At 39.8% G+C, this 16,240-nt stretch overlaps 1 protein-coding gene across 9 annotated transcripts in view; it reads left to right on the top strand.

Annotated features, from left to right (window-relative positions):
* The window catches only part of flncb (filamin C, gamma b (actin binding protein 280)), a 104,917-nt gene extending 89,072 nt beyond the window's left edge, over positions 1-15,845 (top strand). For 5 of the 9 annotated variants that reach the window (XM_036563759.1, XM_036563758.1, XM_036563757.1 and 2 more), the window contains 16 exons: positions 569-709; positions 807-935; positions 2,113-2,286; positions 2,840-3,001; positions 3,731-3,934; positions 5,202-5,354; positions 5,657-5,779; positions 6,410-6,655; positions 8,050-8,319; positions 9,268-9,405; positions 9,601-9,716; positions 10,372-10,504; positions 10,761-10,937; positions 11,926-12,144; positions 12,677-12,883; positions 14,547-15,845. In XM_036563759.1, coding sequence (XP_036419652.1) covers positions 569-709; positions 807-935; positions 2,113-2,286; positions 2,840-3,001; positions 3,731-3,934; positions 5,202-5,354; positions 5,657-5,779; positions 6,410-6,655; positions 8,050-8,319; positions 9,268-9,405; positions 9,601-9,716; positions 10,372-10,504; positions 10,761-10,937; positions 11,926-12,144; positions 12,677-12,883; positions 14,547-14,734 — 2,780 coding nt within the window. In that variant the 3' untranslated portion in view covers positions 14,735-15,845. The remainder of the gene's footprint in view (positions 1-568; positions 710-806; positions 936-2,112; positions 2,287-2,839; positions 3,002-3,730; positions 3,935-5,201; positions 5,355-5,656; positions 5,780-6,409; positions 6,656-8,049; positions 8,320-9,267; positions 9,406-9,600; positions 9,717-10,371; positions 10,505-10,760; positions 10,938-11,925; positions 12,145-12,676; positions 12,884-14,546) is intronic. The other 4 variants (XM_036563766.1, XM_036563764.1, XM_036563762.1 and 1 more) reach the window with 1 other exon arrangement.
* The last annotated feature ends 395 nt before the right edge of the window (positions 15,846-16,240 follow it).

Raw genomic sequence — 16,240 nt, 5'->3', positions numbered from 1 at the left:
ATCCTCTGAATTATGAGGTTGTTAAGGAGTCAACATATGAATTTTGTTACATGCAAGATAACACTGCTGTGCACTGAATGGACATCATAGGACTGGCAACCTTGCCAGAATTCCACACACAAACCAGCAAGCTTTATCAAATATGGTGGTTAAGTTGCTTTGGCAGTCATAGAGTACATTTGGAGTAGCAGTTGTTGTTATATAATAGTTCTCTTAGAACATTGAAATTTAATACTAGACATATATTTGTGTGACATCATTTCACTGCTTAGGAGTGGCAGATTACAACTTCGTAATTCAGAGTCTCCAGTGACATTCAGTGGAAAAATGTATGCAGGACAGTGTGGCTTTGGAACCTTTTTGTGTACCAAAAGGATGTGATAGCAGAAAATTTCAAAAATCCCATTAATTTTTGTCATAGAGAAATCCAGCCTAGACCCAGAGTTTTTAATATGGACGCTGACTACAGAATGATGCACGACTTCAGAGGTCTATAGTATTTGCTTTTATAGTATTCCATTCCACTTGTTCAGTGCAACGGAGGACTGTAACCCTGTGTCTTCCTCAGGTGAGGTGCGTATGCCTTCTGGTAAGACTGCTCGGCCTCACATCACTGACAATAAAGATGGGACAGTGACAGTGAAATATGCCCCCACTGAGAAAGGCCTGCACGAGATGGACATCAAGTATGATGGCAACCACATACCAGGTGCTAACATACGCATATATGATTTCTTTATATTTTGTCTTTTGTCTTCAGTATTAGAATAAAACCTTATGTTTGATTTGTTTATCTCCTCTCACAGGAAGTCCACTGCAGTTCTATGTTGATGCCATAAACAGTGGCCATGTGACTGCTTACGGGCCTGGGCTGAGTCATGGCATGGTCAACAAACCTGCAATCTTCACGATTGTCACCAAGGATGCAGGAGAAGGTACAGTGGCCATTGAGGACTGTACAGTGTGACAATATTGTTGTTTGTTGTTTGACAATTGTTGTTGTTTAGGAGAAATGAATCCTGTGTGAATACAAAACAGATCACAGTCACATGTGTGATAGAACTGTGAACTGTGCTGCACGTTAAGTTGTAGTGTTCATGGCAGTTGTAGTCCATCGGGTATATTGAATGAACAGTATAGAACAAATCTAGATGTTTGTAAACATAGGCCTCCAGTACAAGATGCCCAAAAGGTGTTTAATTTGGGGTTATGTTATGTAAAACTCCTCAGCATTTGAAGGCTGTTGCACCCTCTGCTGTACATACTGCCTTTGCTATTTTAAGCTTATGTCATTTTTGGAATTAACTGATTAAATTTAGCACATAAATAACACTGGCCTTTACCATTTTGAAATATGAGCCATATGCACATTCGTGTGATCCTGCTGGTGTAGATCTCTCCCCTCTGAGTTAAGTGTTAATACGACCAGTTGTTTCACTTGCTGAGATTATACTTTTTACAAGCATTATTATGTTGTTTTTATCACAGTGCTACAATATTTTAATTTGTGCTGTAACACTTGCAACTCACCAGCGCTACCAGCTCAAAAAGCTTACACACACCTATAGGAAAGAAACATCAAAAAAGAGGTCTTGGCAATTTCTGTAGTTTCTCCGGGACAACAAATCAGATGGAAAAATAAAGGGGACTTTTGCTTAAAACTGAGCAAGAAGCCCACTTATACCTATAGATATGTTTTCTCTTGAGTTTTGCTAAAGATCTCAGTAAAAAGACAAACATTGTGCTCAGATTTGCCAAGATTATAACGCTTATGTTTACCTGCAACTAAACTCTCATCTCTCCATCATCTCTTTTTGTGTAATGCTATCTCTCCTAAGAAATTTTATTAGAATGGTGGGCCCCCAGACTGCTGGGCCTCCCAGACGGTGCACATTTTTTATTCCAACCCAAAACACAGGGATGAGGGAAAACTGTGGACCATCTGGGGTGCCCTGAGCAGAAAGTTGGGAGCCCAGCAAAGAGCAACATTTGAGCAGTAAAGTGTTCTTCTGGGCAGCCCTGCCAGAACTGCTTCTCTGCTGATGGATAGTTTTAATTACCTAATGTTCTGTACAATCATAAGTGGAGTGCTGTCTTTCCTCTTTGCATCAGGTGGTCTTTCTCTGGCAGTGGAAGGCCCTTCTAAAGCAGAAATCAGCTGTAAGGACAATAAAGATGGCACTTGCACTGTCTCCTACTTACCCACTGCGCCTGGAGACTACAACATCATTGTCAAGTTTGATGACAAGCACATCCCTGGTAGCCCCTTCACGGCCAAGATTACAGGTCTGTGTGTGTGTGTGTGTGTGTGTGTTGGGTTGGGGGGGTGCATGCATGTTTGTGTTTGTGTAGGTGTGTCAAAGAGAAAAGAGCAATGCAGTGTTTCTCTACGAGGTCTAGGAATGGTAGATATATTAATACGTGTCTGTGTCTGCGCGTGCATGTGTGCATGATAACACCTATTTGTTTGCAGGCTGTCACTTTAGGGGGGAGTTCGCCACATCCGCACAGCCTGAGGTGAATGTTGAAAGCATGTTGTTATTAGCATTATGGGCTTTATCTGAACAGGAAACACCTGTTCCCCCCCACCCCCGCTTTCTCTTAGTCCTGCCTCATGTGCCGTTGTTTTGTTTATTAAACCATTCTGCGACAGAACTCGGTTGTACACACTATGGAGCACTTTGTCTTTATTGTTGCTACATTATTATGGATGTTGCTGTACATTTAAATCTGTTATGTTTACTTTTTTCTCACAAATCTAACTTTCTCCCCTTTTTATCTATTTCATCTTTTTTTCTCTTTTCTTTTCTCTCTCCATTCTATTCTTTGTCTGTCACAGGGGACGAGTCAATGAGGACATCCCAGCTAAATGTTGGCACAGCAACAGACGTGTCCTTAAAAATCACAGAGACAGACCTGAGTTCTCTCACCGCTAGCATCCGAGCTCCATCTGGCAATGAGGAGCCGTGTCTGCTCAAGAGACTGCCTAACCGCCACATTGGTGAGCAACTCGCTAGGCCTGACATCAGCAGCATCAAATCTTGGAGACAATAAGGGGTGAATTGGGTTGGAAATAAACTCTGCAGTAAATCTGCAGACGATATTAACATGATTGCCTAATTATTTCACAGTTGCTAGCTTTCACAATTATATGTTTAAGTTGCAAGAAACAGGCCATGAACTGGGTGTGTTTTCATCAGTTGAGTAGAGATAAATTCATGTAAATAAAAGAAAGCAGAAAATGCATTTATAAAGATATGTCATGGGTCTTATGAAAATAACAGAAATTCTAATTTCTGATTTGGTGCTATTACATGTTTAGAGGGTAGTTGTGAGTAATGTTTGTTAATTTTGCCTGAGCTGTTTCTGTTTTCAGTTGGGAGCTACAACTTGACGTCTAGGAAGCAAAATCACTAACCAGCCAATTTGGCCTTTTTTAGGTGTATATTTTAATAGGTGTATGGAATGAACCAGAATTTTGATTAATTAAAATAAAATTGTTAATAGCAGTTATTTATATGACAGTTAATCATCATCTAAAATTTTATGAATGTGGCAAGCCTACTCTGAAGGAACATCTTCATGAGCAGAGTGGATAACACAGCTTTATATATAAATGAATGACCATAAATGAATTATTCTTCTATAAACCAACAAGCATCACCTTGATAGTTCCCCCTTCAAAATATCTTAGTATAGACGATTGACGAGCTTTGTGCTCTTCCCTCAGGAATCTCCTTCACTCCCAAGGAGGTAGGCGAGCATGTGGTGAGTGTCAAGAAGAATGGCAAACATGTGACCAACAGCCCCTTCAAGATCATGGTGGGCCAGTCTGAGATTGGAGATGCCAGCAAAGTGAAGGTGTTTGGCAAAGGCCTCGTGGAAGGACACACCTTTGAGGTGGCTGAGTTCATTGTGGACACCAGGAGCGCCGGTGAGAGTCAACACCCAAACTTAAAAGCCGCCAATCAGAATTCATACAAATCAGTCTTATAATATGGTACACCCATCTCTTTGGACTGTTCATTATTTTTCACTGTAGCGTTTGAATTATTAACATTTACTGTCCCATTGTGGGTAGATTTCGGTAGACTGGAATAATCCAGTGACTTTCACATAATGTTACATGAATAGATAATATAAGTACTGTTCGGATGGGATTCGTTTTACATGGTGAGGCCTGGTCATGTCATTTTTAAAAAATATTTTTTTCAATTTTATTCCTAATTTAGTCATATCCAATTACACCCACTAGTAAGGACTCCTGCAATCACATAATACCACCAGTGCTAGGAGGGTGTAGGCAAACACAAGCTTCCACCGAGTCATATGAAGCCAGCCAATCTTTTTAAACTGCTGCTAACACAACATCATTTGACAGCTAAATACTTTTGGAGGTGAGCGCAAACCACCAGTTCTTAGACAGTCATGCCACTCAGGAGCACCTAGTAATGTAATTTTACCCTGGGACGTCTGCAGTGTTCATGACCCATTAGCACTGGAAGACAAATCTTGATATAAATTACAGAGAGAAGAGTGTCTACTTGCTTCACGTGTTTCTATCACAGTAAAGGTCCATATTCAACATATTCTGCTGCTCACAGAACATGTCCAGACATTTCAATTAATGGTAATTCTGTTTACCCTAACCTTCAATTTAACTGTCAGGCCAACAGTCATAATTACTGCATAAAATCTGTGATTTTCTCTGTCATTTTACATTTTAATGTTTAGAGTCATAGGACAATACGCATCAGCTTGATTTGGGCCACACAGTATACAAGAAAAAGCTTCTTGAAAAGCCTCTAATTTCCAATACTTAGGAAAACCTTTTTTCCACAGGATATAATGAAAAATTTACCCTCATGGCAGAATTAATATAACCTGGGTCTTTGTACAATTTATTTTAAAGCCGCTGGAATCTTTACAGACACAAAAACTTGTAGTCAATAAAAATGAGTGAAGTAGTGGATTTGGATGTTTTTAAAATCACTAAGAAACACTGGTAATAATTACGTTACCCCACCTCCATGTGTACAGCTAATCCCATCTGAATAACACTTCAGACATCTAGCTGCTAAGTAAAGGAAGCTTGATGGCTATGGGGGATTACTGTATTCACTCTATTGACTGCATCAAAGCAGTGCGATTCAAGCCAAACATTTAGCTAAACTCTGAAATGTTCCTCTTCCTTTTGTCAGGTTATGGTGGTCTGGGTCTGTCCATTGAGGGTCCCAGCAAGGTGGACATAAACTGTGAGGACGTGGAGGATGGCACATGTAAAGTGACATACTGCCCCACAGAGCCTGGCACTTACATCATCAACATCAAATTCGCTGACCAGCACGTGCCAGGTACAGTACACAGCCCCTGTTCATTTTAGCATCACGACAGGCGCTCAACATGTGTTCCTTTTCCACTTAACCAGCCTGTAAATTCTTTTTCTCTCACATCATAGTTTTCAGAGCATTCTTCATGCTTCTTTTTGTGCTGTTTAGAGGGCCATCTAGTTGTTAGTTATTCTGCTGTTAGTTCTCCTGTTCTTAGGTCTTAAGTAGTGTTCCCAGTATTGGGACATAGCCAGATGTGAAGAGTCTGAGAGAGAGAGTTGTTGCTGTGCTGAAAATCTCTCTGACACGATTCCGTTGCTTTGCAGGGAGTCCGTTCACGGTGAAGGTGCTGGGAGAGGGCAGGATAAAGGAGAGCATCACCAGGAGGAGGCAGGCTCCCTCCATCGCCACTGTGGGCAGCACCTGTGACCTCAATCTCAAAATCCCAGGTGAGGGAGAAGTCCAGCTTAACTCAGTCATTTTGATAGTATAAGAGAGTTCAATGGAGAAGCACAAACAGTGTTGGAGGCCAAGTCGCTTTCCCTGCCTGTCCCATATTCTATCTGTTGCACATTCTTTCCTTTCTTCCTTCTTTTCTTCCTGATTTGTGCTCCTTTTTAGATTAGAGATAGAGAGAGAGAGAGAGAGTGTGTAAAACCTACATTAAAAAAAAAATGTTAACATACCCTCTACAGAGACGATACTTCTGCATGTTTAATGCATAATTACTGTTTATTTGTTGAATTTAAAATACTGGGGAAAAATTTAGCAAAAGTTATGGCATATTTAAGATTTAAGATTTTTACAATATGTTAAACTCAGCAAATAAAAAGAAAGTTTGCTCTCTGCAGAGGTTATTTTCACTTACAAATCAACAAAACATTATTTTACCAGGAGCATTCAAACTTTTGCATGTGACTATAAACCATCCACTTCATCTCAGCTTTCCAGCATATTTTTTTTAGCTGTCCCAGTTTCCTCTTTTTCACCATCTTTTCCTCTCTCTCTCTCTTTCTTTCTGTGTCTCTGGTATTTCCACTCTCCTCGTTTTCTCTGGGCCCCCCCACTGCGCCGTGCAGGAAACTGGTTTCAGATGGTTTCGGCCCAGGAGCGGCTGACCCGCACCTTCACACGCAGCAGCCACACATACACACGCACCGAGCGCACAGAGATCAGCAAGACGCGGGCCGGAGAGACAAAACGTGAGGTTCGCGTGGAGGAGAGCACACAGGTTGGGGGAGACCCCTTCAGAGATGTGTTCGGAGGCTTCCTGGGCAGAGAGAGTATGGGGTCCTTCACCGGCATCCAGGCCCGCCAACCCGAGGGTGTGTTTGAGTGCATGTGTGTGGTGCTTGGTTCATGCTGGATGATTCAGAGTGTTTAAATATTACTCATTTGGAAGAACTAATGTGTGATTATTCACACATACAGGCTCACATACTTAAAGTTAGAGTTTTTAGAGTTTTACAAACTCATCAGTCCACACTGCATGTCAAAAATATGGTCACGCTTGGCTTCTAAAAATGTTTTCAATAAATAAACATGTTTTGGCACTTGACATTTTACACTGCAAAATAAATACATCTTGGTAATTAAAAACATCTTAAATCTAGTCAGTATATCCAATATTTCTCATTATTAGACTGTTGTAATAGTATACGATTATTCAGCTCATTTCAATATTATGTTTTTACTTGTTTTAAATCATTTTGTCTAGATAAATTGTCTCATTCTTTCGGCAGAAAATATTGCTTATTTCCAGACATAATCCTTAGAGAGCTAATTTCACTAGACAAAATTACAAGTAAAACTAGAAAGAGAAAGTTTGTGAAGAAAACTTAATTTGGCTTGACAAAACCAGCTGATAACACTTGTCAAGTGTTGCAGAACACTATTGTTTCTGATAACTTATTTCGGTTTATATAGTAATTCCAGGTATTAGCTATGATATTCCAGCTTGTTGCTAGGTGGTTGCTATGGCATCCTGGGTGGTTGTAAGGTTTCACTTGCTAAGATATCACTTTTTGCTATGCTGTGGTGTCAGTGCTCATCAGAACTCAAACGTTTCAGCTTTTCAAACCATCTTTGGGCCCAAAAAGTTTTGGTATGTGCTTTAAGAATAGTTTGGAAAAGAAAACTCTTAAATCATTATTTAGGCAAAGTTTTGTCTTTATACCAAGGAAGATACTTTGATGATCATGAAGCTGAGCATGTCAGTAAATACATTAACATAAAAATAAATGTTTCATGTTAACAAAACCTATGGAGGCATTCTTTCTTACTTAATTCATAGGTAACAGCACGAAAATTAAAATTTTGTGTCACAAATTTTGTGTCAAAAGTGTCTGCAAACTGGCACCATATACTTATGATTGTAGTTTATAGTACAGTGCTTTCAATTGCTTCCAGCGTTTTCACTGATGCATGTGTGTGCAGTGTATCTGTCCTGGGTCTGCATGTGTGTCTGAGTTTATGGGCTTTCTGACTGTGAAAGAGCCCATCAATTCATGCTGCAAGAATGTTTGATATGAGCTGAGTTGGAAATGCCCTCACTGTCATTGAGGGTTACACAGACCACTGCCTCTCACACATTAATCCTGTCTGTGGAAGAATTTATATGCCATATCTTATGTTATATATTCTGTCGCTATCTTTATTTGCTCCCATCAGTATGCATCTTTTTCTCTTACTCTCTTTCTGGTCATATTCTCTCTTTCAGGTGAGACAGGCACTCAGGAGATGACAGCTCAGGTGACGAGTCCCAGCGGTAAGACAGAAGACGCTGAGATCATTGAGGGTGAAGACAGCACCTACAGTGTGCGTTTCGTGCCCCAGGAGATGGGTCCTCACACAGTCAATGTGAAATACAGGGGCCAGCATGTGCCTGGCAGCCCCTTCCAGTTCACCGTTGGGCCTCTTGGGGAAGGAGGAGCCCATAAAGTGCGGGCTGGTGGCACTGGACTGGACAGAGGAGTGGCAGGAGTGCCTGGTAGGAGACATTTCTGTTCTCATCTCTGTTGTTTTCCCCAGCCACTTCAACTTAAGATAATCCATGTGGTTCGTGTGCACAATTTTAAAGGGCCTATGTCATGGAAAATAAACTATTTTAAATAAAAAAGTAATAGATGTAGTATATGAATGCTGTTAAAATTACAAAAAAAATGTACTCCCCAGTCCATACAGTCAATATTCTGAAGCTAAGCTGCGAAAACAGCCCACTTTGTATACATAGTTTTTGTGATGTCACGAAACCAATGCATTTACATATATCTGGCTATTCAGCATATGTAACATATATCTACATATCAGCTAATCATAACAAAGCAACTTTACTGTATCAGTCTTAAAGGTGCAGTAACAAAAACAGCCTATTCAATACTAAGGGGTTAAAGACATGTTGGAAAACGATCATGTAAAATTGAGTTTTGACTAATTTTGATACTTAAACCCACACAAAATTTACAAGTGGACCTTGCCAACAAGCAAAATACAAGAACAATTTGGCCCCTTTAAATGAAACTGATACTTCTAATCCCAGATAGTGTCATTGAATGCACGATGAATAATGTTATAATAATAATAATAACAATAATAATAATATGTAATATAATAATAATGTAAAAGTAACAATAATAAAAAAATAAGACCCAATTTCTTAATAGTTTAATGTGTCACATGACTTTGCTCTGTCTGTCATGACTGGAATTAGGCTGTTTAGATTTTTTGACTGAGTTGAGATAAAGCATTTGTCAATGGTAATTGTTCAGAGTATATATGTCTATTTCTGTCTGTGTTGAATGTATGATTTTGCTCTAACTAAAGTTAAATACACATTAGAGTAAACAGATCTCCACTGGGATTTTGTAATTTCTTTTGATAGCAGTATTTCCAGGAATTGTTTTTGACCTATCTGTGTGCATCTGCATGTGATTTGTAGCGGAGTTTAGTATCTGGACACGTGAGGCTGGTGCGGGTGGTTTGTCTATTGCTGTGGAAGGACCCAGTAAAGCAGAAATCTCCTTCGAGGACAGGAAGGATGGCTCCTGTGGAGTGGCTTATGTGGTCCAAGAGCCTGGTAAGATCTGCCAAAACAACCAATTAAATTTTGATTGTTAACTTAATTACACTGCGTGTGTCAAACTGTGTACTTGCCAGTTAGACTCTGTCTGATTTCTCATTTGGACATTTTTTTCAGTAATTATATTTCTTTTAATGTCTGGACTTGGTTATACGTTGAGCGAATGTATTTGCTCCTCACCTTGTATTTCAGGTGACTATGAAGTATCAATCAAGTTCAACGATGAACACATACCAGACAGTCCTTTCATCGTTCCTATAGCAACACTGTCTGATGACGCCCGTAGACTCACTGTCACCAGCCTGCAGGTGAAAGTCAACTCCCTCTCTCTCTTGCTGATAAATTTTACAGAGCTGCACTACATAGGATTTTTTTTTGTTTGGTGTCCAGAGCTGCAGCAAGTCATCCTGTCAAGTTCTAGAGGAGTATTTTGGACCACATCATTCAGTCTTTCTGTATTAACGTCACATTCACAGGCTTATTAGAGGGCCTAGCTATATGTTTAGGTCTAAAAAAAGTGTTACAAAATGTTTTTCTGCATGTTGTGTGCAGTTACATATTTCCACCAGAGAGGTCTCCATATCCCCAAAACTTACATAGTGTAGCTTTAATTTATTAGCAGCAGCAATCATTGTGTGTTTGAGAAATTGAGCATAATTGTACGCCAATAGGCTGGACCCGTATGGTTGGTGTAGCTCATTAAGTGGCCAGTGAGGCTTGTCTAATAAAGTGAATGGTGCATGTATTGAGGGGTAATCTGCATTCTTTCTGGAGTTAGTTACTCTGTTCCAGCTTGTATTGTAACCTCTGAACTATGTTCACATGAGGAAATAAGCCCTTCAGCTTTATAACTTGATGCATCTGTGTCTCAGTGTTTGACAATACTACTGAATTTTGCATGTCTCAAATGGAGCAGTAAGTTGTATTTACACTACTGTTTTATTCTCTCTTACCTCTTTTCAGGAGATGGGTCTGAAAGTGAATCAGGAAGCTTCATTTGCGGTGCAGCTGAATGGAGCGAGAGGTGTGATTGATGCCAAGGTGCACACACCTTCTGGCGCCATGGAGGAGTGCTACATCACAGAGCTAGACAATGGTGAGCACCCAAATGCACACACATATAGTTCAGCTATTATTAAATGACTGTAGTGTTACACCTGGGGGGGAGACGTTCCATCCAAGAAATACTTCATCCGAACCCACCCCAGTCACGTATGTGCAAATGGATCTCACAAGCTTTCATTTAGTTTTCAAATGCCTTTAACAGACAAAACTAGTTCAAAGCAAGCCAACACAATTGGGCTTGTTCTAAAGTGGTCTGTTTGTGAGGAATTTGTGTTCTCTCTCTGCAGATAAGCATGCAATCAGGTTCATCCCACGTGAGAATGGCGTGCATTCCATCGATGTGCGCTTCAACGGGAGCCACATTCCCGGCAGCCCCTTTAAGATCCGTGTGGGTGAGCCAGGCCAGGCTGGAGACCCAGGCATGGTGTCTGCTTTTGGGCCAGGCCTGGAGGGAGGAACCACAGGTATTCAACCTTACCCACTTATACATCTAAACAAACACATCAATATGTCAAACATATCAGGTGTAGAGCTGTAATCAGGTCTAAATTTTGGTCTGAACCTGATTATAGCCCAACAACACTGCGTCAGCAGAATCCAGACTGACCCACAGCATCTAATTTATAATCCAAACCAGATAAAATTCCATCCGAACCTGACCCAAACTCAACAACCACAGGCTGTGTGTTGGCTAAATGGTGTTGGCTAAATGGCCTTAGTGACAGTGTTAAGTTGCCTAGTGACAATGACGACCATCAGGAGATCGTTAATGAAAAAAGAGCCTAATTATCAGCTATTCAACCTAAACTAAAAGCAGGGAGATAACACATAACACTTTATTTGTAGGCTACTTTCATAGGGACACATGCATAAGCACTGAACATTCTGTTTCTAAATACTTGTGCTTATAGCAGTAATTGCAAGATGAACTAAGTAGTTTAATGAAGTAAACTAAAGTGACAAACATTTCTTCCGTTTGTAACACTGTTATGAAAATTATGAAGATTTTCAAGTAATGAAACTTACAAGGCAGCAGCCTAGTTATCAATACCATATATCAGTTCTATATATTTCTATTTAAGCAGCTAACTCTGTTTTTCATGTCTGCAGCCACACACGTCTCCTTAATAAAAACAATTGTTCATCAAAATATATTACACATTATACACAATATACACACTACACTATAATAACTTCAAGTACTTTAAATTTGTATGCTGAAGTACAAGCAAGTAATTTTTTTACATTTGCACTGGGACAGGAAATGTCTTCTTTTACTGAAGTACATGGTTTTTTTTACAGGAATATGTATATTCATACATATGGGAAAATGTTCACTTAAGGTCATGGCCATCAAAATCTTCCATAGATCTGATATAAACCTGTCAGATGTTTAAGAAATCACATCTTAACACTTCCTCAAATCACTTCTCTCTTCCCCTTTTCTCAAAGGTGTGCCCTCTGACTTCATCGTAAACACATGCAATGCTGGATCCGGTGCGCTGTCTGTCACCATCGACGGGCCCTCTAAGGTGAAGATGGACTGCCAGGAGTGTCCGGAGGGCTACAAGGTCACGTACACGCCCATGGCTCCTGGCAGCTACCTCATCTCCATCAAATATGGAGGACCACAGCACATCGTTGGCAGCCCTTTCAAAGCTAAAGTCTCTGGTGAGAGACCATACTGTTGCACTACACCAAGCTATTTTGAGCCTTTCTGTCTAGAGAAAAAATAAAAGCATTTTTTTTTTTTCTAAATGGTTGCACTCCCATACATTGTGGGACGTGGAGGTGCATCCTGATTTGGAAAGTGCCGTTGGTGCTTGCGGTCTCACCACTTCCTGTCGTTACTGAAGGTCGGCTTCCTCCATGCACTGTAGTCTGGCTGTTAACCTGCACTGATACAGCAGTTTATGAACTGATCTGTCTGTGTATGTGTGTGTGTGTGAGTGAACTGAGAGACAGAGAGAGAGAGAGAGAGAGAGAGAGAGAGAGAGGGGGGCTAGCTATATAATTTTGATTTTTCTATTAGTGTTCTATTAACTACAGTCAGAACTGTGCTAAAAGTTTCACAAGCAGGAAGTGTTGTATAAAGAGGAAAGTTGGGGTCACTGTGAGAAACATCATTTTACTGTTAAACCCAGAAGCAGGTCAATTTTACCTGTAGAGAACAAGAAGATAAAGAAATAATTAATCTTTTCAGGTGCGCGTCTTTCCGGTGGGCACAATCTCCATGAGACCTCATCCGTGTTGGTGGAGACAGTGACGAAGTCTTCCTCCGTGGCAGGCTCCTTTGCTTCCCTGCCCAAATTTTCATCCGATGCCAGTAAGGTGGTCTCCAGAGGGGCCGGCCTCTCCAAGGCCTTCATCGGCCAGAAGAACACCTTCACAGTGGACTGTAGCAAAGCAGGTGAGACAAACTACACCATTACCAAATGCCACACAATCCAGTGCTGAAACTCTAGAATTTCTCAAGGCTTTTTTACTATAAATACAAAGAAAATGGCACATTCAAATCTGCATGTGCTCGTAGACAGTCAGGTCATACGTTACGGTCGTAGGCAGAAGTTTGAAACCCTGGTTGAACATCATATTTTATTGGTTTTCTAAGTGAAAATAAGTTAAGACATCCTCTGCAGGGAAAATTGTTAGTGCATTATAATAATCTATTTATATGCTGAGTTACATTTTGCAGTTTTTTAAATTAAATTCAGCAAATAAACAATAATTATTGCATCAAAAGTGTACAGAAGTATGTTCGCTGTAGAGGATGTGTTAACTTATTTTCACCCAGAAAATCAACAAAATATATCATTTGACCAGGGGGACCCAAACTTTTGCATACAATTGTACATACATGGTAGGCTTGAAACAGTTGATCATGTAGGACAATTATTAAAAGTCAGAAAATGCACTGACTGCAGGTTTAAAGTGCACAAAAGAAAAGTAAAACATATTTATCTTGTAATTTGTTTTATTTTGTAGTGTAAGTCACAGCCTTAACATGTTTTCCGTTTCAGGGCAACAAAACACCCTTTTGTAGCAGTGAAAGGCAGCAAAACAGCTTAAAGGCCATGCAAAGAAGAAAAAAGCTGTGCAGGCTTCCGTGTACAGAATGTCTTCCCTTATGAAAACTGACTGTTAGCATAAATGATTTTGAAGTTGAGGTTGCATCAAAGTTTTTAAAGGGTCATATCATAGAAAACCAAATTTTACTTTTTTATAAAATAAAAGACTTTGATGTAGTATGTTAACATTAAGGCTTCAAAATGCAATACTCACTCCACAGGCCATACTGTTTCTATATGGAAACTAAGCAGCAAAAACTAAGCCTTTTGAATACATTGTTTATATAATGTCTTTATAATGATTTTAATTGAACATAAGTTACCACATCCTCTACAGGGAACAAACAAATTTTGGCAATTTTAGTGCACAGTTTGTACTTATTTGCTGAATTTAACATCAGAAAGAAATAAAATGTGACAAAACTTCTGTACAGGCCACATTTCCTGTTAAATTCATCAAATAAACAGTAAAGGTGTATTAGAATGTGCAGAAGCGTGTTCTCTGCGAGGGGACGTGTAAACTTATTTTCACTCAACAAAACATGTTATTTGACCAGGGGCACCCAAACTTTTGCATACGACCGTATCTGCCTGTTTATAATACAGCAGTTTAGCTCTGCCTGTTCATGTTACAAGGAGTGTTCCAGCCTGGACTACACTTTAAATGAAGCATAATTCAAGGCAGCTAATCAGAACAGAGCTCATTTACATATATCAGTCTTAAAGACACAGTAACAAAAACAGCCTTGTTAATTCTCAGAGATACAAAGAGGTTGGAAAATGGTCATGGAAAAATGAATGGTGTCTATTTTGGGTATGGAAAACCACAAAACCTTCATTAGGACCTCGGGGAGAAGAGTATGGGCCCTTTAAATATTAAGCCTGTTTGGAACAGATGATTTCATACAGGCTCGCCTAATAACAATAACACAATTGCCAGTCAGTGATAGCTAAGGGGTGCGATCTATCCTTTGTATAGATTAATAAACTCCTGTAACTCCACAGGGACGAATATGCTGATGGTGGGAGTGCACGGGCCAAAGACCCCATGTGAGGAGGTCTACGTCAAGCACATGGGCAACAGGATGTACAACGTCACCTATACAGTCAAGGAGAAAGGAGACTACATCCTCATAGTGAAGTGGGGCGACGATATGGTCCCAGGCAGCCCCTTCCACGTCACAGTGCCTTAGAATGGACCTCCTTCCCCTCCCCCAAACCCCTCTCCCTATCTCTCTCTCCACTATGCAAAGACTCCGCTGTCCATCCTGAGGGAGGAACAGCACTCGCTGACAGCGCCAAATCTTTCACAGTCTCACTGTTTGAAGAGCAATCAAGATAACATCACAGATACAGCAACGCCAAGCTTCGGTACCAATCATCCTCCATGTTTGCTTATCATCCGCTCCATTTTTATAAGAGTTTTTTCACAGTAGTGTTATCTCCATTGCTCTTTTTGCTAATAGTTTTTTGTATTTTCTATTTTTGTGATGCTAGAGAATGTATAAAGGTGAGTGAATGGTATCATGTGTTGTATCAGCCAATAGATACTGAACTGAATTCATCTTGTTAAATATATCGTCACTGTCCAAAAAAAACAAAAAAAACAAAATGTTAATGTAAAAAATATTTTATTCCAAGTAATTTTGGAGCATTTCTGTTGATCCATTCATCATTAAAGTTCCACACAATATGGAGGGCAACTGCTTGTGCAAATGACGTGGAAAAATAAAAATAAAAATAGAGATGCATGTTTTTTTTGGACAGTGATGATATGCTAGACATCAACAGCCCAACAATCAACTATGACTGAAGCTGCCATCAGGACCATAAGCAGACAGAATTTTAAAGCAGAACTTTTATTTATTTAGTCTTTTTTCTTTTTCCTTGACAAAACGTGTCTTATTTTTACGAGGAAGAACACTAGCCGATTTCTTAAACACTAAAAGGCAGGGTCCCAGGTTTAAGCCTAGTCAACACTGAAAAGTCACTAAATGAGACAGGCTGATTAGAAGTGTTTTTCAAGCTCAGACTAGGACTAAACCGATCATAGATGTATTGCTGCCCCGCAGACAGCATCCCGTGACTGAGCAAGACTTTTGTACCACTTATCATGGGGAATGTTTAATAAAACCACGAATGTTTTAGCAAAGCAGTATTAAAGAGTGACATTTTATAGTGATTTTATATATAAAATAATTGATGTGTAAGGAAAAAAAACTTACTGTTTGATATGTTAACCTGTTGTTTGTTAAATCTGTGCAGGCATATTAAAAGTGTTAATTGCTGATTTGCCATTTAAAATGTGCACTGGTGTCAACTCTCAAAAAGCCAAATCCATCTTTTTTAAGATTGTATAAAATGCCCTCTACTGGTTAAAAGCTGAATTACAAGTAAAAGTACACCTTGAGGCCAGGCTAAAATTTGTGTTCGTAATGTATCGGAGAACACGTCCATGCAACAAATGAATTAACACACACACACGCACGCACATCTTCTAAGCCGCTTATCTTCCTGGGTAGAGGGGAAGCTGGAGCCTATCCCAGCAATCACTGGGCAGAAGGCAATGAATTAACAGTAACTCCTAAAAAGCTTCTCTTTTTGCATAATTGCAATGAAACAATTCAGGACACCTCATTTCCAATTATTTTCTTGGACCACCTTTCAGTTCACAGCTATTGTACAGTTTTCAACATCTG

The sequence above is a fragment of the Colossoma macropomum genome, unplaced genomic scaffold (genome assembly GCF_904425465.1).
Source record: "Colossoma macropomum unplaced genomic scaffold, Colossoma_macropomum, whole genome shotgun sequence".
NCBI classification, from domain to species: Eukaryota; Metazoa; Chordata; class Actinopteri; order Characiformes; family Serrasalmidae; genus Colossoma; species Colossoma macropomum.
The sequence above is the reverse complement of the archived record's forward strand: the minus strand, read 5'-3'. Positions and strand labels throughout refer to the sequence as shown.